At 32.0% G+C, this 24,379-nt stretch overlaps 1 protein-coding gene across 8 annotated transcripts; it reads left to right on the top strand.

Annotated features, from left to right (window-relative positions):
- On the top strand, positions 16,672–23,861 carry LOC107622724 (uncharacterized protein At1g04910). Of its 8 annotated transcripts, none has more exons than XM_016324729.2 (14): positions 16,885–17,039; positions 17,481–17,535; positions 17,965–18,060; positions 18,311–18,416; positions 18,873–19,103; positions 19,213–19,297; positions 19,857–19,927; positions 20,004–20,092; positions 20,207–20,450; positions 20,949–21,061; positions 21,353–21,443; positions 21,575–21,703; positions 22,047–22,600; positions 23,142–23,861. In XM_016324729.2, exons 5-14 carry the CDS (start codon positions 18,936–18,938, stop codon positions 23,578–23,580), a joined length of 1,983 nt encoding a protein of 660 aa, XP_016180215.1. In that variant the 5' UTR covers positions 16,885–17,039; positions 17,481–17,535; positions 17,965–18,060; positions 18,311–18,416; positions 18,873–18,935; the 3' UTR covers positions 23,581–23,861. The 8 variants fall into 8 exon arrangements, with proteins under 8 accessions (XP_016180216.1, XP_016180218.1, XP_016180215.1 ...); XM_016324727.2 differs by having other exon boundaries at positions 18,145–18,416; XM_016324731.2 differs by lacking the exon at positions 18,311–18,416.

Genomic DNA, 24,379 nt, shown 5'->3' with positions numbered 1-24,379 from the left:
AAAGGAGACTTATATAATTGAAAAATGGTATAGTGGAAGAAAGTTATCCGAAGTGGCATTTTCTGGGTTTTTTGAATTTTTTTAATTGAAAAATATCACTTTAAGGGTCCCACTTATAGCTCATAATCAGTTGTGTTCTCTCTCTTCTATTATCCTGTCTCTTGTCTCTTCGTTCTCTTCTTCTTCTCTCTCTCATTGAAACCCTATTCACCTCCTCCACTTTCCCCAAAGTCAGCTTCTTTCCCTCTTCTTTCTCTCTTCTTTTGGATCATTCTTGCCACCCCTATCATCGTTCGCCTGCTCTGTTTCTTCTTCTCTTTGTTTTATTTTTTTCGTATTCTTCCTCCTCTTCATTCTTCCATGGTTTCTTCGTCACCGACGACGTTTCTACTGTCGGTGGTGTCCACAACCTCATAAAGCGTGAGCCCTCGCTCGGCCGCTCGCGCTCCTTGGCGATTCCGTTTCTCCGCTCAAGATGGACATTCTCTGGCATCGATTCGGATCTCGACGGCGTGAGAGATTCAACGGCTGTGAACGGTAGCCGATCGGCGAGGTCGTTTTGGTCTTTTTTCAGGTCGCACAAGAACTACAGGTCGCACAAGAGGTCGTTTCCCTTTTTTCCCAATGTTTGTGACTTTCTGTGATTTTGATTTGTTTTATAGTTCGTTTGATTTTTAAGTTTGTGGAGGGGTTTTTGTTGTGTTATTTTTTCCCTTGGTGTGATTATCATTTCTTCTTAGTGTAGTTTGATTTGATATTTGATATTGGCTATAATCAGCGTGATAATGTTGAGTTTATTCAATTAAAAGTTTATTTGGAAGAGGGATTTTATTTTAAATCACTATTTTTTATAATCACTATTTTGAATTGCTATGTTTTATAATAAATTCTATTGTATTTTTTCTGTTTGAAAAATTCACGAATTTTTTATTTTGGTTAATTTTAAGTTTTATAATTTCTTGTGTAATTTTTTAATAGTTTGTTTCATTTTTACCAGGTTGAGACCAAAGTGCAGAACTCTTGAGGAAGTCAAAGAAGTATTACATTATTTTTCCAAACGAACGCCTCTTTAACCCAGATAATGTTAAAGAAGTTAAAGAAGAGTATTACATATGGTTTTAGCTCTACCAAATGCTGAAAGAAGTTGTGCAGATACTGAATGGAAAATTTGAGATTGAGGTATTCGTGACTAAATTTTCTTTTTAATTCAATTGTGCCATCCTTTTTGAATTATTGTGCAACTAAGTGTGTGTTTGGATTATAGTCCGTTTGCATAAAATTAATTTTGCAAAATTGATTTTGATGATAAGTAAGTTTGGGTTAACGTGATTTATGTTTGGCAATCTTTATATCAAAATTGATTATAGTAAAATAAATATTGTTTGGATTATACTACTTAAAATCACTTTTAGATGAAAAATTACTAAAGGAGACATCAATTTAAATAATTTTTTTTATATACCTGCAAAATCAAAACACTATCAAAAATAATATAAAAAATAATAAAAAAATTAAAATATTCAATTTGTTAGTGATTGAAACAAATTTGAATGATTTTGATGAAAAAAAATTGGAACGAAAAAACTATGAAGAAGTAGGAACTAGGAAGAACTACAAAGAACATGTAATAGTTATTGGTATCATTCTTATAGAAGAAAATGAAGGGTAGGGTTGGTAAAAAAAAATTTGTACCCAATTTTCTAATAGCAATCAGCAACCATGAACGTGAAACGAAGAAGCTACAAATTTTAGCTTTTCCTGAACATGCATTCAGAGGCAGAATCAATTCTGCATTTAGAAAGATAAAAATTGCCAAACATCAAAGTGAAACTTTCAAAAAGCTGAAACGAACTTCTCTCCTCCCCAACATGTTTGCCAAACACACTCTAAATGGTTTGGAATATTTGCTACTGATTTGATATTGTATATGTCAATACTACTATTTCTTATTTTGATCTTGAGGTGGTTTATTGTAAGGCCCAGAATCTTTGAAAAGTCTTATTATGATCAAGTCTCAAATCCTACAATTATTTATAGCCTTAATTTCAGAGATTATTTTATTAAAGATAATTAAGGCAAGTTTTGATTTATTGGATTTGAGATAAGCTATGATTATTATCCAATTTTATAATTATTGGATTATTTTCTATATTTGAATTATAAAGTTGATAATTATAAAATAATAAGTATTTTATATGATTTGGGTTGGATAAGTAATATTTTAAATATTAATACTGTTATTTTGGAAAATGAAGAAATTAAGTATATTATTTCTTATTATTTGATTTGGGCATTTTATTGAAAATAATTGTAGAGTTGATGAACAAATAGTATTTTATATATTATTATTATTGGATGCCGCCGCAGTGGAGAGTGGAGCAGTCACCGCCAAAGGAGGTGTTTCGCGCATTACCGTGAGCTGTGAACCACTGACCGAGAAGAAGCTCCATCCTCGTCCCTGCTGTGCAGCGCCGGCGCTATTAGGGTTTCACCGCCGCCGTCCTCGTGGTAGCTGGTGTCGTCACCGGAGAAGACCACCGGAGTTGCTGTCTGCTTCTGCCTCGGGATTATGCAAGTTGCCGGAGCCCACTGCCACCAGAGCTGACCAGAACCACCACTGTGGTTGCCGCTGGGATTTTGAACGGAAGAAGGAGAAATCAGTCGCGCCGCCGTGCCTGGCAGCCGGGAATGCTACTGTCGTCGCCGAAAAATTTGTCGGTAAGGGTTTTAAGTTGATTCTCCTTCCGTTGAGTTTCCGGAAACCTCATTGTTGCTGCATGTTGTTCAGGTCACCGCTGCCGCTTTAGGTGGCTATCGGGCTGCCGCCGAACCAGTTCGGAGACCGTCGCTTATGATCTTAATGATGAATGCAAGAGGGTTTTGCAAGAAAAAGTAGATAATCATCGTACACTACTACTAAGTTATATATTATATATTGAAAAGAAAAAGATTTCCATAGCATAATATGTGTGTTATATTATTCTCCTATAGTAATGTATGCTTCTTCAATTATAACTTATGCTTTATGATGATTATTTATTGTATCTTAGGATATGATTAGTGAGTTATCCATCCATACATACAAACTAGAATTCATGTAGTTTCATCGGCGATGTCGAATTTTCAGGTGTTTTAGAGTTTTCTTCAAAATTGGAATTTGTCGAATCCCGGGTTTCTCTGGGGGATTGCGTGTTGATGCCAATTTCAAAGGCTTGATTATGGTATCAGCGACCTGCGATTGGTTAGTCAGAACTCATTCAAAACATTTGGGATCAGCTAATCTCCTGCATTATCGTGACATCATTGGTAAGTGGTCTGGTGTGGATGAGGTGTTGTGATGATTTTCTCTCAATAGTCAGTACTTTGTGTTAATTTCAAGTTAGTTTCTTTTAATTTTGTTTATCTTTAAATTGCCGCAACTTTAGAGGTTCCGGATCATTTTTATTTATTTATGAGAAGAATTGAATAGATGTGCCATATTTTTCATTGTGTGTGAAAATTTATGTGTTCGTTGTAAATGTGGTTGGTTTATTGTAAATCACTATTTTTTATGATCACTATTTTGAATCTCTATGTTTTATAATAAATTCTATTGTATTTTTTCTGTTTGGAAAATTCACGAGTTTTTTATTTTGGTTAATTTTCAATTTTATAATTTATTGCGTAATTTTTTAATGGTTTGTTTCATTTTTACCAAGTTGAGACCAGAGTGCAGAACTCCTGAGGAAGTCAAAGAAGTATTATATTATTTTTCCAAACGAATGCCTCTTTGACCCAGATAATGTTAAAGAAGTTAAAGAAGAGTATTACATATGGTTTTAGCTCTACCAAATGCTGAAAGAAGTTGTGCAGATACTTAATGGAAAATTTGAGATTGAGGTATTCGTGACAAAATTTTCTTTTTAGTTCAATTGTGCCATCCTTTTTGAATTATTGTGCAACTATATGGTTTGGAATATTTGCTACTGATTTGATATTTTATATGTCAATCCTACTATTTCTTATTTTGATTTTGAGGTGGTTTATGATCTTAATAATGAATGCAAGAGGGCTTTGCTGGAAAAAGTAAATAACCATCGTACACTACTACTAAGTTATATATTATATATTGGAAAGAAAAAGATTTTCAGAACATATATATGTGTCACATTATTCTCTTATAGTAATGTATGCTTCTTCAATTATAACTTATGCTTTATGATGATTATTTATTGTATCTTAGGATATGATTAGTGAGTTATCCGTCCATCGATACAAACTAGAATTCATGTAGTTTCATCGGCAATGTCGAATTTTCAGGTGTTTTAGAGATTTCTTCAAAATTGGAATTTGTCTATTCCCGGGTTTCTTTGGGGATCGCGTGTTGATTCCAATTTCAAAGGCTTGATTCTGGTATCAGCGGCCTGTGATTGGTTAGTCGGAACTCATTCAAAACATTTGGGATAAGCTAATCTCTTGTATTATCGTGACATCATTGGTAAGTGGTCTGGTGTGGATAAGGTGTTGTGATGATCTTCTTTCAGTAGTCAATACTTTGTGTTAATTTCAAGTTAGTTTCTTTTAATTTTGTTTATCTTTAAATTGCCGCAAGTTTGGAGGTTCTGGTTCTTTTTTTTATTTATGAGAAGACTTGAATAGATGTGCCACATTTTTCATTGTGTGTGAAAATTTATGTGTTGGTTGTAAATGTGGTTGGTTTATTGTAAATCACTATTTTTATAATCACTATTTTGAATCGCTATGTTTTATAATAAATTCTATTGTATTTTTTCTGTTTGGAAAATTCACGAGTTTTTTATTTTGGTTAATTTTCAGTTTTATAATTTATTGCGTAATTTTTTAATAGTTTGTTTCATTTTTACCAAGTTGAGACCAGAGTGCAGAACTCCTGAGGAAGTCAAAGAAGTATTACATTATTTTTCCAAACGAATGCCTCTTTGACCCAGATAATGTTAAAGAAGTTAAAGAAGAGTATTACATATGGTTTTAGCTCTACCAAATGCTGAAAGAAGTTGTGCAGATACTCAATGGAAAATTTGAGATTGAGGTATTCGTGACAAAATTTTCTTTTTAGTTCAATTGTGCCATCCTTTTTGAATTATTGTGCAACTATATGGTTTGGAATATTTGCTACTGATTTGATATTTTATATGTCAATCCTACTATTTCTTATTTTGATTTTGAGGTGGTTTATGATCTTAATGATGAATGCAAGAGGGCTTTGCTGGAAAAAGTAAATAACCATCGTACACTACTACTAAGTGATATATTATATATTGGAAAGAAAAAGATTTTCAGAGCATAATATGTGTGTCACATTATTCTCTTATAGTAATGTATGCTTCTTCAATTATAACTTATGCTTTATGATGATTATTTATTGTATCTTAGGATATGATTAGTGAGTTATCCGTCCATCGATACAAACTAGAATTCATGTAGTTTCATCGGCAATGTCGAATTTTCAGGTGTTTTAGAGTTTTCTTCAAAATTGGAATTTGTCTATTCCCGGGTTTCTTTGGGGGATCGCGTGTTGATGCCAATTTCAAAGGCTTGATTCTGGTATTAGTGACCTGCGATTGGTTAGTCGGAACTCATTCAAAACATTTGGGATCAGCTAATCTCTTGCATTATCGTGACATCATTGGTAAGTGGTCTAGTGTGGATGAGGTGTTGTGATGATCTTCTCTCAGTAGTCAGTACTTTGTGTTAATTTCAAGTTAGTTTCTTTTAATTTTGTTTATCTTTAAATTGCCGCAAGTTTGGAGGTTCTGGTTCTTTTTTTTATTTATGAGAAGACTTGAATAGATGTGCCATATTTTTCATTGTGTGTGAAAATTTATGTGTTGGTTGTAAATGTGGTTGGTTTATTATAAATCACTATTTTTATAATAACTATTTTGAATCGCTATATTTTATAATAAATTCTATTGTATTTTTTCTGTTTGGAAAATTCACGAGTTTTTTATTTTGGTTAATTTTCAGTTTTATAATTTTTTGCATAATTTTTTAATAGTTTGTTTCATTTTTACCAAGTTGAGACCAGAGTGCATAACTCATGAGGAAGTCAAAGAAGTATTACATTATTTTTCCAAACGAATGCCTCTTTGACTCAGATAATGTTAAAGAAGTTAAAGAAGAGTATTACATATGGTTTTAGCTCTACCAAATGCTGAAAGAAGTTGTGTTGATACTCAATGGAAAATTTGAGATTGAGGTATTCGTGACAAAATTTTCTTTTTAGTTTAATTGTGCCATCCTTTTTGAATTATTGTGCAACTATATGGTTTGGAATATTTGCTACTGATTTGATATTGTATATGCCAATCCTACTATTTCTTATTTTGATTTTGAGGTGGTTTATGATCTTAATGATGAATGCAAGAGGACTTTGCTGGAAAAAGTAAATAACCATCGTACACTACTACTAAGTTATATATTATATATTGAAAAGAAAAAGATTTTCAGAGCGTAATATGTGTGTCACATTATTCTCTTATAGTAATGTATGCTTCTTCAATTATAACTTATGCTTTATGATGATTATTTATTGTATCTTAGGATATGATTAGTGAGTTATCCATCCATCGATAAAAACTAGAATTCATGTAGTTTCATCGGCAATGTCGAATTTTCAGGTGTTTTAGAGTTTTCTTCAAAATTGGAATTTGTCGATTCCCGGGTTTCTTTGGGGGATCACGTGTTGATGCCAATTTGAAAGGCTTGATTATGGTATTAGTGACCTACGATTGGTTAGTCGGAACTCATCGGCAATGTCGAATTTTCAGGTGTTTTAGAGTTTTCTTCAAAATTGGAATTTGTCGATTCCCGGGTTTCTTTGGGGGATCGCGTGTTGATGCCAATTTGAAAGGCTTGATTATGGTATTAGTGACCTACGATTTGTTAGTCGGAACTCATTCAACACATTTGGGATCAGCTAATCTCTTGTATTATTGTGACATCATTGGTAAGTGGTCTGGTGTGGATGAGGTGTTGTGATGACCTTCTCTCAATAGTCAGTACTTTGTGTTAATTTCAAGTTAGTTTCTTTTAATTTTGTTTATCTTTAAATTGCCACAAATTTAGAGGTTCTGGATCTTTTTTTATTTATGAGAAGAATTGAATAGATGTGCCATATTTTTTATTGTGTGTGAAAATTTATGTATTGGTTGTAAATGTGGTTGGTTTATTGGCTGTTTGTTCTTTTTAGATTAATATTAAATCCTTTTATTTTTAACTTTAGACTTTATCTTTTTTTTTGTAGTTGTTTGATCTTCCATTTTTTGTATGTATCTTAATTTGAAAGGGTTTATTATGTCTGGTTTTTGGTGTTACTGTAAGCATCAAGCTTATGTCTTTTTTGATCTTTTGATTTTTTTAGAGTCTGGGGTTTTGTCTTTATTTTTATTTGGGTATCTGTTTCTTTTTTTGTGTGTTAGTTAGGGCCGTTGAGAAAAAATTGTATTGCATCCACTTGTTTAGAGGTTTATAAGTTCTTGTTTTACTTTGGCTGATTTTCGATGTTTATATCGGGTATGACGTTAATTATGAAGATGACCATTAATTGTTACTCCTGTGTTTTGGATTTTTTACAATTGTGGCTTTATTTTTTTTTAATGACTATTTGGTTTTTTCCGCGTGGATAATTTTGGGTAGCTGGAAAAATGGATTTTGCAAGGAATTATTTGAATTTTATTTTGAATTTATTACTGTGTAATTGTGTTTATTTTATCTCCTTTGAATTTTTGTCAGTCTATTTTTATTATTTATTATTTTATATCAGTTAACTATTTTGTATCCTTTATTATTTTGATTGGTAAATTGGGAGGTTGAGCAGGGATAGGATAAGAAAAAGCATATGAAGGTCAATGTTGTTAGCCTGCCACTATTATCACGTATAGTATGGTTATGCTAATGTATATATTTTGGTGTCTTTGTCTGTGGTTGTGACTGAGCTGTCTCGTAGACGAAGAGATTCGCTGCACTGCCTACAACTTTGCTCACCTTCTCAGAGAATTCCCCTTTTGGCTGTGTTACTTTCTCTCATGTCTTTGTCATCTGCTTTGGTCCAAATTGTCGTGGTTGTAGTGATGTCTCCAATGGTGAAGGTGATGTGTTTCCCATGTGTTCTCTGATTTTGTTTCAAATAAATATTAATTTACCTTTTTGTAACTGTGATGTGTTAGCAAAAAAATTGTAAATCTTTTATTTGTGAAAAGATAAATTAAAATCTTCTTTCCCGTGATTCTCTATGGATTTGTGAGTGTTCTTTCTGTGTTTTGTAGTATTTATTTTTTAATTCAGATATCTGTATATATTTTATTCGGCGGGGTGATACTAATACTGATAATAGTATTAGTAAACTATCGAAAGTTGCCTGTGATTATGTTGTTATTTGTGGTTTTTGGTGTTACTTTAAGCATCAAGCTTATGTCTTTTTTGATCTTTAGATTTTTGGCTGTTGTACTTTCTCTCATGTCTCTGTCATCTGCTTTGGTCGAAATCGTTGCGATGGTAGTACTGTCTCCAATGGTGAAGGTGACGTGTTTTCCATGTGTTATTTGATAATTTTGGGTAGATTACTGATATTTTTGGGTAGAAAACTGATATTTACAGTTGTTGGTTACAGAAGTTGTGTATTGCTTACATAGCTTACTGAGCAACTTCATCTCCAATGGGTCGGCAAAATCTCTATTGGTGGCTAAGTATTGGGTGGACACCGATTAGCTGCTGGGTTCCGAGAAAAATTCCTTCTAGCACAAAGTTAAGTTAAATAATTTTTCTTCATATCTATTTTTAGGAAAACTGTTCAAACTTTGATACAATGAAAGAATCTTGTGTTATTCTTGCTCACTATTCAAACACATTGTGTCTTGATGATTGTTGGAGTTTTCACATTTTGTTTGTATTTTAATTTCAATTGATTTTCTTATTCGTGTTTTTTGGTGTTACTATTAGTATGAAGTTCATGCCTTTTTTCGATTTTCGGATTTTTTTGTGATTGTGGTTTTTGTCTTGCTTTTCTTGTGATTGTTTTTTTTCTTGTCTCGACTATTTCCCGTGGTTGAAAAAAATTGTCTATGTGTCATCTTGGTTGAATTTTACTTTAAATATGCTACTGTGTAATTGTGCTAATTTTATATATGCTCTTGATTTAAGTGAATATGTGAAGAACTGAGTTTTCTTTTAGTGCTAATTCTAGATATGTTCTTGATTTGAATGTTATACAAGTTCGAAGGTGCATGTTATTTTTTATTTTCACAGTCAGTGTGATTAATTGTATGTTGATTTTAATTTTTTTCTAATGGTTTAAACTGTTGCTTCGTATACTAATAGTGTGTTTTTTTTCTTGTGGTTAGTGGGTCTAATATTACTCTTTGTTCTAATACATGAATGAAAAATTTATTCAGATACTGCAACGTCAGAGGATTTTTCTTGTCTCTTTGCTTATTTTGTATAATTTTTTTCTCTTCTTTTTAATATGCTCATATGATTATGGTTTACTGCTTTATGAGATTTAATTTGTTTATAATGTGTTCCAATTTTTCAACAAAATGGTTTTCCCAAAGTATAGCAGTTTATACTTATTTTATTTTGTCTTTTTTTTTTATTTTCCATGCTGAGTGATGTGTTTGTTTATTTTTTATAGGTCTCTCATCTTAGATATCATGATTGATGTGATTGAGAAAGATATTTGGTATTCTCAATAAGATCTCATTTTTTTTGTTTTTTAACTCTTATATATGTAAAATTACTTTTTAAATAAGTGTAGAATCTATTTCTTAGGTTCAATTTAGTGTGTTGTTTCCTATGCAATAACTCTATATACCTATATCGACTTGTGTACTTTTTTTATATGGATTTGGTAGAAGTTAATAGTCTATGTGTGAGAGGTCTATTATGAGGTAAAAGGATTCAGTTTGGTGTGGATCGGTTGTAGGGTAATTTATCACTCTATAATAGTATTAGATTTGTTGAATCATCTCTTTTTTTCAATTGAGGTAGGACTACCTGGTGACTCAATGTGTTTTCTCTCTCAATATAAATTTAATTTAATATTTTTATTCTTTTTTAATTTATTTTACTCATTATTTTTACAGATTGTTTGCTTTGGAGGAATATGTGGTAAAAGAAAGTGTAACAAGAGAGAATGGGTGAAAAATAAAATTTCTTACTGTTTGGTTTAGGGAAGAAAATAAAAAAAAGGAAAAAATGAGTTGGAGTCCATGTAACTCTTTTCTCTTCATTCATTCATGAGATGAAAATAGCTGGAAAATGTCACAATAATATCAAAATGAGAACTTTGTGGTTTATTTAATAGAGATATTAAAATTTTTAAATTTATTCTCTTTGAAATTTTAAAATACATCTCTCTTGTTATTTAATTTTAAAAAATAGTTTTTGTTAGATAAAATATTAGTTAAAAAGTGGGATAACTTATTTATTTTATTTTTTTCTCACCCTACATCATGGATGATGTGTTGACTGCTTTTTATAGGTCTTTGTTGTTTGTTGTGATGATTGATATGATGACTGATGTGATTGAGAGGGGCAGTTGTTATTTCCAATTATAATTTGTTTTTTATATATTATTACTAGGTGCTATATATGTCAAATCAATTTTTTTGGTGTAGAAAGTTGGGACAGCTTGTGACTTTCCCTTCTTTTGGGTTGTTTTAGATTCTAGCTATAAATTGCATCTATCTAATCACTAAGCCAATGATCTATTATTTACTTTGAAACATAGAGATACTGAATAGAAAAAATATTTTTAGATTCAATTAATTTTTTTCAACAAAATTCTTTAATTTCTTTTCTTTCAATTAATAATAATAATAATAATAATAATAATAATAATAATAATAAATAATAATAATAATAATAATAATTTTGTCAATATTAAAAGATAAACATGTAAGATTACTGCTAGTGTCAAACAAGGAATTATGAGTTATATGTTGTTCTTTTAGCTAGCTATGTATTAGATATATTGTGTTATTAGGTCTAGCTTAGATACTATGGTTGGTGAGTCACCTTTTCTACATATTTTTGTTAGATTAGCCTCATATTAATATTAAATATTTAGGTTTTACATTTTTTCCTCTCATTCCTATTGTAGCTTTAATTTATAGATATTTATATATGTGTGTGTTTATATATATGTGTATAGTTTTGTTTGTTGAAGTGATTTCTTGGTATCCTTTCAAAAAAAAAAAAAAAATACTCAAGTGTTATCTTGAAGATTCTTTGTTCTATATGTTACATATGGTATGTATTGTGCCGTGCTCATTGTTGTTTGTGATATTTTGTAGGAAATGTTGTTGGCTCATTACCTAACACTACATCCACAAATACTATAGGTTATTTTTCTTTTTTCCTATTGGTTAAATATTGTAGATCTTCATTCCTTTTCACCTATCATATTTGTTATTGTTACTATGGATACTATGAATTTTTTTATATATGGGTTTTCTTTTTTACGTTTCTTGTTTTTTATAATTTTTTTTACTATTATCTTATTTCATCTTTATTTGAATGTTCTTTTGATTTATTTTAAATATCGGATGATGTAGGTGTTGATCGAGATGCTAGCAGTCTAACACAAAATTTATTAGCTTCAAGTATTATCATATGTTTAAGTTCTATTTTAATTATTTATAACATAATCTTATATTTCGTGTATTCATGTGTGTTTTATAAAACTTAGTTTCAAACCAATAATAATAATAATAATAATAATAATAATAATAATAATAATAATAATAATAATAATAATAATAATAATAATAATAATAATAATAATAATAATAATAATAATAATAATAATAATAATTAAATTGTGATAAGTCAGTGTATAATGTTTGCTTATGTTAGTCTAACTATTTATTTTCTTTTAATTAATAATTAGCTATATTTTTTTTACCTGAGATTCAGAAATTAAAATCATTTTTTTTATGTTTAGGACATTATTATGATGAAATTGAAGCTAAGATTGTGTTTCTTAACATAACAAACATCATTTGAGTTGTTAATGTTTTCTTTAACTTCTTATTACTCAAAATCTCTATTTTTGCTGTTTATTTGTTGTTGCATCCAGTAAACTTATATGTACTTTTAATTTATTTTTTTTAGGAAGATTTAGAAGGAGGAGAAGGAGGAACTAAGTTTTCAATGGATTATATGCAAAGTGCTGCCATTTCCTCTAATGATGATGAGTTAATATTGAGTTAGTTGTTTAAAGGATTAAGTTTATGCTATGAATTGGCATTTTCGTATATTATATCAGGTCAATTTTTATGTTTTCTTTTCTGTGGCAAATGTTTTCTTTGTCATTTATTTTCAAAATAATATTGATTGATTGATTGATGGAATGACAACTTAATTACCTTTAATCTCATTGCACTATTGATTCAAATGAAGAAATTCTAGAATTTATTTGTGTTAAAATCAATTTAAATTTTAAAATTTATATAGTTACTTGAACTGCATAGAATATGTATGCATCATTTTTGATTTAATCGATTTGTGTGCATTTTCTAAATGCAAAAAAGTGTAGGATTTGTTTGTGTTTAAATCAGTTTAAAAAATATTTAGCTGCTCGAATTAGTTACTTGAGTTGCTGAATAATTAATCATTTTACAAAGGATTTAATCACTTGAATTACTTACTTGAATTGGATAATACTCTTTTATTGAAATGACAAGTTTTCTAATTGGCAATTTGTTAGGAAAGAAAATATTATATTTAATGGATGTAAATCATATTTGTGATCTCCAACGTTTCGCAATTCGTGCCATCTTCCATGATTTTCTTTTTTCACACTTCTAGTGATTTCATTCTATTTTTTCTTTGGACCTGATTGTTTATTCCCGATTTTGTTAATATTTGCTGTTGTTATTTATTTAATCATTGTAAAACAATCTTTTTTTTTATAATGGATAAAATATTGGATTTTTTCTACAATATTGATAAAGATATTTGAAGGATCAAACAGTTGAATGACGATGTATGCAGATACAAGTGGTTCCAACAGGTAAATTACTCAGTATAAAGTCCCTTAGATTTGACAACATTATTTAGATTTCATGACAATCGGTAATGGTACATACGTTTTTTTTCCTAAGTTCTGTTTTAGCATCGTGGTGAATAGACATATATTTTATTATGGTGACTGAAATGTCTATGTGTCCTACAGTAGATATCCTCGATCCCCTTACTATGAGAAGACCATGACAAATTCAGACCTCAGCACAAGTCAATTGGTAAAATAACTTTAATGAAGTCAGTTCTTTCTTTAACAAACTTATGAAATATTGACTTTGTATTTATTATTGCTTATGTGAAAAACCCCTCCCGAACCCTTAAATATTATATATTCATAAATATTATATACAAGTGTATTAACCCGTGCCATGCACGTGATAAGATTGAAATTATAATTTTAAATTATTTTGTTAAGATTAAGTTAAATTATAATAATTTGATTAATAAAAATATAACATGTTATGTATTATTTATTTTTTCTTAATCTAGTGTTAAATATATTAACTCTAAAATAGTTATTAATTGGTTTTAATAATCTACTTTTTTCAATAAATCAAACATATATACTCAATGTGATCATAAACAACTTAATAATACTTAGACCCACCAACAAATTTTTATATGTTTTACTGTCAAGTAAGAACATATCAAAATTAGCTCAAAATAAATAATAAATTATTAGAGAATTCTAATGCACAAAATTCGCTAATAAACAATAAATAATTTAAATCTACTAAAAAATAACTCAACACTTTTCTTTGATGCCTGCAAAACATATACCTGAAATAATATTATATCAATGTTAGTATACGGTTTTACAATCATCGACCGTATTTACTATACATGACTCCTTAAAAGTTATTCTACACACGTGTGCAGTCGAAAGATAAATTACTGGACTTTATTTTATTTTTCTAAATTATTATCATTATGTATTATTCATTAAATGCTAATTGTAATATTGTAAAATGGCGAGAAAGAGAAAGATAAACATTTTAGATCCTAAGTTATTTCATTTGGATGTTGCAATGTAGGTATCACATTATTTTATTTATTCCACCCTATGGACCCTTATATAACTTTATTTCAGTATCAATGGAATTTCACTACCTTTGAGTACTAAATTAAAATTCAAAATGAAACTGAAAAAAAAAAGTAAAGAGTATAAAATTATTGATTGAAAAATACTCTAAATAATAAAAAGCCAAATTAACTTTAATATTAAATTCATTAATACAATTTTAATTTTTTATTTACAATTATTTGATTTATAAATTATAATAAATCGTGTGATATTTAAATACCTAATCAAATCAATTAGTTGATATAATTAATTTACTGTAATAAATTGTAGCGGATTATGCATAAACGCAATTTGGTCATAAACCGCTACAGGGTGTAGCGGTTTATGAGTTACCTCGCTCTCCACGTAATCCGCGAGACCCTGTAGCAGATTACGTGCAATTAAATTCCGCTGCAGGGTGTAGCGGATTATATATAGTTGTATTTGTTGCATTTGCGTCTGGAAATTGCCAATGTTGTATTTGCGTAAACGTTTTCCTCAATCATTTTATTTGCGTAAATTGCCCAGATACTGACTTTATTTTATTTTATTTTATGTCATGGATTTTTTTACTGAAATTAATGGAGGAAAAAAAATCTTTATGATTATATATCAATCTCAATCACAATAAATAAGATGAATCGGTTGAGCAACTAACAAATTTAACGGGTAAATGTTATTTTCCATTTATGGAAAAAATGAGGTAACATGCATGTGTATATTAATATAGGAAGAATATATACTCACAACTTTAAAATCTTCAAAAATATTCGATTGTATTATTTTTCAAGCCAAAAAATCTATCCTTAATTTTCATTAAATATTTATATTAATTCAATTAGATGAGTATTTTAATAAAAGGATAGATTATTATTATTATTATTATTATTATTATTATTATTATTATTATTATTATTATTATTATTATTATTATTGAATAATAATGATAATTATCGTTATTAATATTAAATTGGTTATTAATATATATATATTTTATTGTAGAAGTTAAAGAGGAGGGACAAGCTTATCCTGAGATTAGTCTCCATACGAGACCGGTACATACAGTTGGAGATCAAGAAATCTTAATTTATACTTAAAAATGGCTATTTATCTATTAATATGTAGAAACAGATATTTTTGTTTATGTTTTCCATTGTATTGGATATGTTTTTATTTTCTTTTTTCTTTTTATGGATGCTTGACAATCTATGTTTTAAATTTGCTAAATAATAGGTTTTCTTTTCATTCTGAGTCCTTTTAATCCCGTGTAATTTGTACGGGTACTCTTGCCAGTAAATCTAAACTTTATGTTTTCTTTAATAGGAATTGTCTATGGTGGAGAAAATACAAATGGGTTCTTTAAAATCATGGTGGAATATTTTATTTGTAGTTGTTATTTATTCTTGGTACAATTTTATTAATTTATATTAATAACTAACCAAAAGGTCAAATTAAAATTTTTAAATTGCTAAATGATCCCCGTCATTTAGATATTGACAGTAGACCCTGTTATTCTTATATCCTTTGCATCTCATTTTAGTATTGGATCATCGCAGGAAAGATCCAACCTCATAGATCCGCATCATGAAGCTCCATCCACTGCTCGATCTTGGTAGTGTAGTCGCTACCACGCCACCGCTTGTGATCTATGAATGATGCCGCGCCGGTGTTAAAGTAGCAGGACCTTTGGAGTTAAGGTAGACAATGTGGCGGCGGACGTAGGCAGAGAGGAGGGTGGTGAGATAGTTAGGACGCAATTGAGGAGGAAGTCGAGGGCAGAGTGGATGGGGATGAGGCCAGCGATGGAGGCATAGTGGAAGGGTATGTTATGTTTAATGGATCGTCTCTCTTGTGCACTCACCAACAGTAGCGAGCAAGTAGCTAAACGTGAGGAAGGTGAGCAATGAGTAAGGGCTAAAGAAAATATAGAAGAGAGAATTTGATGAAAAGTAACCGATAGAAAATTCATTCACAATTGATTAAAGAATTAAATTATGCATGATTTTACGTACTGAAATATATACTAGTTAAGGTAGGGACTCAGTCAAAGCACCAAGAATCAAGAATTCTTCTAACAAACTTAGCCACTAAATCTTAACAACTACTACCACTGATATCTAACTAATCTTTATTATATTTTTTTTAACACAGCAAATTCAACCGTTATAATGAGATGCAAATTTTGATGCAAATTTTCAACGGAAAGAGTTATGGTGAGATAAGAGAAGGAGAAAAAACGGGTAATATTGAGGAACAAGATCGAACAGGAAGCAATACAAAAAAAAAAATTCTTAGTATGAGGGCTGAATAACCGAAATAATGCTCAATTACAAAATTTCAATAGAGTCCCAAATTTTTTTACAATTCAAAAAATACCCAGATTCTTTAAGGATCAGAAGATAATTCCAAAAAAATACATGACATACCTGAAATTTTTTCCTGTATTATAATTTGAAAAACTATTTTTCGATTGTTTTTTGTCCGACTATTTTTCGATTTGTTTTGTCAACTTTACAATTGTTTGGGCCAAGGTGTGTAAGCCCAAATCCGTAATCCATAAATTGACCCGGCCGGCGCGGCGCCACAACCTTCTCACTCTCGCAGAGCCGCTGTCGCCGACACCGCACGGTGGCCGTCTCGTTGCCGAATCCGCTACGTTTGCCAGCTCCTGCTCCTTCACTGCTGTCGCGTCGTCTGTACCTCAGTCCACATCTGACGCCTCCGTCCGCGTCGCGTCGTCCCTGCGCCTTCCCTGCGTCAGCCAGCTCCTGCGCCTTCACTGCCTCTCGTTGTTCGTGTACGTCTCTCATCGTCGTCGTCGCGTCTTCATCCGACGCGGCTCGCCGGCGCTGCTGCCTCCCCCTCGCCGCTCTCTGCTTCGCCGTGCTTGCTCTCTCTCTTCTCTGCCCGCGTTCTGCCTTCACATCATCAGGTAAGCTTTTTAATTTTTTTAAGTTATTCAGTTGCTGGATTATAATCTTTTTAACTGATTAATTGATTAACTGATGTTGGATTAACTGATTCAGTTGATCTTGATTGTTGTTGATTATAATTTGTCGATTCTTGGCAGATCATTCCAATTTTGTTTTTACAGTGTAATATATGTAGTGTAGTGGTTGATTGATGCCTTTTTGTTCTTTCTGATTTTTGGTGTTTAGGGTTGATTTGTTTCTGTTTTAATATCATTATGGTGAATTGAGGTGCTGTTTTTATATTGTTGGTGCTGTTTTTTATATTATTCTGTGAATTTATATTGTTGGATAGTGGATTGGTTCTGTGAATTGAGCTGTAGTGGATAGGTTATGTGAATTTATATTGTTCTGCTCATGTTTATTCTGTTGCATAATCTGTGGTGGCATGGTTTTGTTTGCAGGGGTTTAAACTATAAGTATTTGGCACTTCTCAGGTTCTAAGCTTTTCGTCTAAAGGTTCAAACTTTTGAAACTCTATTGCTTTCTTCTATCCCCTTTATTTGCAGCGGACGACTTTGACAAATAATAATTTGGCAGAATTAGTTCATATTCTGTGCACGAAGGACTTATGATCATATGCTATTGAAAGTTCTAGTCATAATTGTCTTTTATGGGAAATGTTAAAAACAAGGCTCAAATTAGTTATTTTTAGAAATTGAGACGTTTGTTGTTAAAATGTTAGTGATAATATGTATTTCAAATTTTAATTTTAAGTTTATGACTATTTTATATATTTTATTTACGTGGAACCGAGTCAACTAGTTCAAGTAGTGATCCACCGGTTGAACCAGTGACCCAATGATCTAGTAACTTGACCGGTTTGATCACCGGTACGGTTCTGTCAACTATGCTCTAGGCTCTCTCTTCTGACTTCCTTCTCTATAGATTTCGAAAGGACCTTGTGTTCCAGCTACAGCATCAGCTTCTGCTTCTGCCCTTTGCTAAGGTTCGAATGGGTGCTCAGGACCTTCTCCATTTCTGGTATGCTCTTCATCCAAGCATACCTTCTTCGTTGTTTTCCATTTTGCTTCTTCCTCTCAATTTTTTAGATTACCTGCTTTTCAGTTAGGGTTTTTGAGGTGAAGTGAACCTCGGTTTCGTCTGTGAGCTTGATATTTTCGACTCCATCGAAATTCTTGCCGTTGATTTTGAAGAATCGACAGTGGTTGTCAATGTTTCATTTACCCAGTTGCATTTACTCCCGTGAATTGACTTTTGATTCTTCGTCCAGCTGAGATGCCCTCAAAGCATAGCTTGCTTATTTGTATTACTCTTAACCCATCAAAGACCAGTGAATCATTCAAATTCAACACACACTAATCTGAAACCAATTTCTGGTACGCCTTCTTCTGCATTGCCTCACCGCCATACCAAGTTTTGTGCCTTTTCTGTGTAATTCCATTCGTCTTCCACCACTTACCCGTACTTTTTATGTTTGGTTCTGTACCTGGTTTCCGCTAGTTTGGTTCGTTACTTAGTTCTCCTTTGTGAATTCATCCAACCTTTTCGCCAATTTGGTGTTAGTTTCAACTTTCAATTTACAGCCGAAATTTATTTTTGTCATTTGCCATGTACACATTGCATTTTTATTGGTATTATTAGCACTATGAAAAGTCTGATATCTTAAGGATGGAATTGGAACAATGGAATTGATGAGGAATTTGGTCACCGGGTCGAAGAACAAAGATGCAAAAAGCATTCTTTATTGGATTTAGTGCTCGTCTTCTCTATCATTAAATATGTTCTTGTGTACTTGTTTGATGACCCAATTCATATTTAATGTTTTTCTGTAGATGTTGCTGCTAAGTTTGAAGTCATTTGGTATGAGATTGGTGATGTAGAGTCACTAGGCCAAGATGGCATTTATAACTAAGATAAAATGGGTTGTTCTTTCTGTGATTACCTTATCTCTGGCATCCATCATCATTCATCTGTCGCTAGCGAAGTTTTGGGCAGTTAACATAGTGCAGTATAAAGCAATGCCTAGCCTTCCAGAGAATTTTGTTCCGACCTCGGGAGGACAGGTGAGTTCTTATGTATATATGTTTCGAGTGGATGCTTATGGTTGTGTACTTGTGTTTTGTGTTTTGTGCTTTTTTTGTGTAATTCTTGACTCTGGTTTAAATATTGTAGGTTATAAAGAATAAGAAGCTATGGGGTTCCATACAGTCATTGGAAGCATTGCAGCCTTATGCGAATGCTAGAAGCAATTACTCTGGTAAGAATTTTGCGGCTATTTCTTATCTTCTTAATATGTAGACATGGGAAGGAACAATTTTTAGACTTGCAGTTGAGAGATTATGACATAAAGCTATGTTGAAACATAAAATATTTTATTTTTCATCCTTCTGCTCTATTTTTGTTTTCCCTTATTGATTAAAGAAATGAAATAATATATGCCTTGCAAAGGCACTCCATATTAAATTGATCATGGCCTATGGGAATGCAATCTTGGAGATGACTAACATCCAACTTAAGGTCTTGATTATAATTTATTTTGGAACATTCTTCATTTATACTTCTTAGTTTGTAGCTCGATCTGAAATTAATGAGCGCAGCATAATCTTGATTTGACTACAAAATTGATTATATTTTTAAGGTTTTGTAAGAAACCACAAAACTAGGCTAATATTGTTTTGTATTTTATATCTTTGACAAATTTAACAGAGAACTATGTTACTCTCAGCCTTTCACAATGTTAAAGCTGATCATTTTTTTTTTGTCATATTCATCCTGCTATATCTTCCCCATCAAGTTTCTGTTTCTTTTCTTTACAGCTCCAAAGGACCAGAGCAATCGTTTCATCTATGCAAAAGTCTTTGGTGGTTTTGCAAATATAAGATCATCGGTATGATCCACCAAAATGTATTTAACATTTAGTATTATTTTTGGTAAGCAAGTTAACATTTTTCTTGGTTTTGTAGATTTGTGATCTGGTTGCTGTTGCTAGGTTTTTAAATGCAACTCTCATAATTCCTGAAATTCAAGAAAGTACTCGCTCAAAAGGAATTAGGTATATGTGGCTAAGTATCTGCATTCATTACGGTGCTGTTGGGATTTATATATTAATATTTTCTTAATAATATATTCATATACACAATTTATGTTTTCTTACTATTTTTTTCAGCTCTAAGTTCAATAGCTTTTCCTATATCTACAATGTTGATCAGTTCATAGCCTATCTCAAAAATGATGTAAACATTGCAAGGACCCTTCCAGAAGGTCTGATGGAAAGGAGAAGAAAAAATGAAATTCCTTCATTTAAGACTACAAGTTCTGCTTCTCCAGACTTTTACCTGGATCAAATTTTACCAAAGCTAAAGCAATCAAAGGTTATCGGATTAATTATTACAAATGGTGGGGCTCTGCAGGTATTACATATTGCATTATTCTGAAATTGTTAATTAAAGCCATTGTTGTGGTCTTGTGGATTCTGTGCTTGTTATACTTTAGGACATCTTTGTCTTCTTTTACTTGTGGTTATTAGTGCTATATATATAGTCAGTAGATTATTTCATCTTTGATTGCTGTATGTAGTACTTAAGAGTAGAATCTTGTTGGGCATCATTTTGTTTCTTGTGCTTATTGCTGACTTCTATACCTGTCATGGACTTAAATACATATACTTTAGCATCACTCTTATGCAAACTAAAGAAGTTGTAACAAGTTAATATATGTGCAGTAGAGGGGATGTAGTTTTTTTAGTATTTTACCTTTGCTGAAAACCTTCATTGCCAAAGAATCATGTGTTGTTCTATTTTTGTTGAGCTTAAAGCATCCTAGGTACCCACACTTACTTCTTTTGTTTTGCATTTGTATGTTTGTCCAAGTTGCTAGAGTTAACTTGAGAATGATATACATTTTTGCAGTCTATTCTCCCTCCTGGCATGGAAAATATTCAGAGGCTACGATGCAGGGTTGCTTTTCATGCCCTTGAATTTCGTCCTGAAATTCAAAGGCTTGGCCGTCGGATGGTTCACAAGTATGAATACCTTGCGGTTAGACGAATTAGTCTAGGTTTGCTTTATTGTAACCTAGATTACTCCCATGTTTTTGTCACTGCCAACTTTATTTGATTTTGAAATTTAAAATATGTGATTGCATGCAACTCTATTGTCTAAAGAAAATGAGAATGAAATCTGTCTAAAAAATTGTAGGCTTTTTTAATTCTAGTGTGCTGTTTCATTTTTTTCCCTGTGGCGATCATGCTATGCCCATGAGTAATTAAGGTTTCCTACTGTTGATGTATAAGAGATTTCTTCTTTATTTTAAGGCTAAGAGCATATGGGCAACCCTTCTTAGTATATCATCCTGGCTTACTGAGAGATACATTGGCCTACAATGGTTGTGGAGAACTTTTTCAGGTTTGATAGAGCTGTAGTTTCGGTTCCACAGTGCATATATCTTTTAGGGGTTCATTTTTCTTATAAATTCCTTCTAGTATTGGGTTACATTTTTTTCCCTCTCTCAAGAAGGAACTTTTTTGTTTTGTTAGGATGTCCACACTGAACTTATTCAGCACCGAAGGGCTCAAATGATAAAGGACAAAATTCTTAAAGGTGAATTGAATGTCAATTCACACTTGCAAAGAGATAAAGGTCTATGCCCCCTCATGCCTGAAGAGGTATGTTTGTTCCAGAAACTTTGGTTTGGATTCAATTTCTTTGTTTCAGTGTTAAGAAGTATATTTGACTTTATCAAGTGTGAGAACCTTCCAGTACAGTTTCAGAGTATAGTTTGTTGTGCAGAATAAAATGCCATGATCTTTAGGATCTACTTTAGACTGAGGACTCCCATTTGAGGGAATCTCAGCGTCTACTAGGTTGACCAATTTTACAATTATCTATGTTGCATGAGTAATGTGGCATTTGAGAGCATTGCTTCCAATTATGTGCACAAAGATGGATTGTATTTTGAAATTTCAAAATTTTACTCCTGGGAGGTTGTTATTATTTTGACTTTTGCAGGTTGGCATTCTCCTTCGAGTAATGGGTTATCCTGCCAAAACAATTATCTACGTTGCCGGCTCTGAAACATTTGGAGGTCAACGCGTTTTAATTCCTTTGCGAGCCATGTTTACCAATACTGTGGATCACACTTCTTTGTGTAGTGAAAGAGAGTTGTCTGAGTTGTTTGGACCGGAAACATCTCTTATTCCAAAGTCATATCGAGCACCTCCTGCAAAAAGTCAGAAAGTACTTACAGATGAATGGAAGAGGGCTGGTCCTCGTCCTAGGCCTCTTCCTCCCCCTCCAGATAGACCAATTTATCAACATGAAAAAGAAGGTTGGTATGCCTGGATCACTGAGACGCCAATAGAGCCTGATCCTTCACCCTTGGATCTGAGGATGAGAGCGCATAGGTTACTTTGGGATGCACTAGATTACATTGTTTCTTTAGAGGCAGATGCCTTCTTTCCTGGATTTAACAATGATGCTAGTGGATGGCCAGATTTTTCAAGCCTGGTCATGGGACATCGACTTTATGAGACTGCTGCTTCAAGAACATACCGACCAGACAGGTAAAGTGCACCTTGCAGTTGAAATCAATTGGTTGATATTTGTACAGGACATATGGCAGTTTCATCAAAAGAATTAAACCTCCTGATTTTTCAAAGGAACCAAATTTTCTAGGTCACTAGTTGAATAGCATGCATAACATGACATAGTTGGAGGATCTGTTGCTTTCTGGGCCAGGGCCAGGCGAGGGAAGGNNATATTTTTTATCTATGGAAAACTTAAAATCTTATGTCCTATTTAAGACATCCATGAGCAACACATCTGCATGTCTCTGGTACTTTCCTGTTCCTTTTGAAGATTCTTGAACTTGTTCCATGCATTAATTAAAATAATAAAAATCATTACAAAATTTTATGGTATACCCTCATTTGAATATACGTGCAATTTGAATGTTCATCCTTTACTGCGTCACTTGATTCCTTGAGTGTTTTCCTGCATATCTGCATCTTAGTCCTTAGGTAAAGAGTCTGGTGGATTCTGCTGCAGTTGTGTATCTCCTAAATTTGCATTTATTGTGACAGTACTTTGTTCGGTATTTTACAGGAAAGTAGTTGCAGAACTTTTCAACATAACTCGGGAAAATATGTACCATCCCAAACATAATTGGACAATTTTAGTGCAAGAACATCTAAACAGAAGTTTAGCCGAAGAAGGACTCGTAAGGCAATCTCTCCTGTCAAAACCGGCAGTGTTCCTTTCCCATCCACTTCCGGAATGCTCTTGTAGAATAGCTTCTTCCAAGATTGTAAATCACGTTAGAGGTCAGAACGGTCGGTATCTCTATGGAGATGAAGACCAGTGTCCCAAGTGGATGCAGCGCGCAAATATGGCAGGTTCTGTACTGAAAGAAGGCACCAAATCTGAAGATGATGAGCCAGATTATGAAAGTAATGACTTTGTTGATGAATCTGACAAAAGTGAGGGTAAAACTAATCAGAGTCAAATCTGGGATCAAGACGAAGAAATGGATCCAAATGACTAAAAATTGATGTGCATAAATAACTATGGTCTATAGTTATACGTTTTCCACATTTCCTTAATTTCTTTGAGAGGTATAGGTTATTGCTGAGCATAGTGGGTATTCAAATCTATTCTTTCATTAGTTTTGGACGAAGAACATTAATATATTCTTTTTTCTTACTTTATGTTTACCACTTCCAAGGGAATTTTTGTTGTAACATACACATTACAAAACAGAAAAGAAAAAATATTACGTTCTGGCTTAATTGGAGCCAACAGATGAGCATTCTAAGTAGATTTTTATTTCTCCTGTTTGCTATTTAAGATAGCTGCTTAGTAGTTCCGATGAATGATTCCTTAGCCCCTCATTGTTGGTGCACAAATAAATTGATGGTTGCATGAAAGAAATATAGATGCAACGGTTCTTATTTGATTATATTTATCTTATTCTCTAAAAATTTTGATCACCAGCTCTTAATGTGAGCCATATAGGATGCAAGCACTTGTCAAAAGAGTCAATCAAAATTACTATAGGTTTTCGAATTGTTCATTTAAAAAAAATTGAAACCCTTCTTATTAGATGGCTATAATACTTCTCAAAAATTAAAATTCTTGATCAATGAAAGAACAATATCACTATTTTTTCTCAATAAGATAGCAAAGTGAATGATTGACTCATTCTACATTACAAAAAATTGCAGAACATGGATTCTTATGTTTCAACAATATTTCACTATCAAGACAATTGGTTGAATCTAATAAAACCATTTCATAGGAGTTAATTGATATCTTTTTTAAAGCAAATCGACTTCGATTTTATG

This window comes from Arachis ipaensis, chromosome B10, assembly GCF_000816755.2.
Source record: "Arachis ipaensis cultivar K30076 chromosome B10, Araip1.1, whole genome shotgun sequence".
Lineage (NCBI taxonomy): Eukaryota > Viridiplantae > Streptophyta > Magnoliopsida > Fabales > Fabaceae > Arachis > Arachis ipaensis.
Note: the sequence above shows the minus strand (reverse complement) of the source record. Positions and strands in the feature narration are given on the sequence as shown.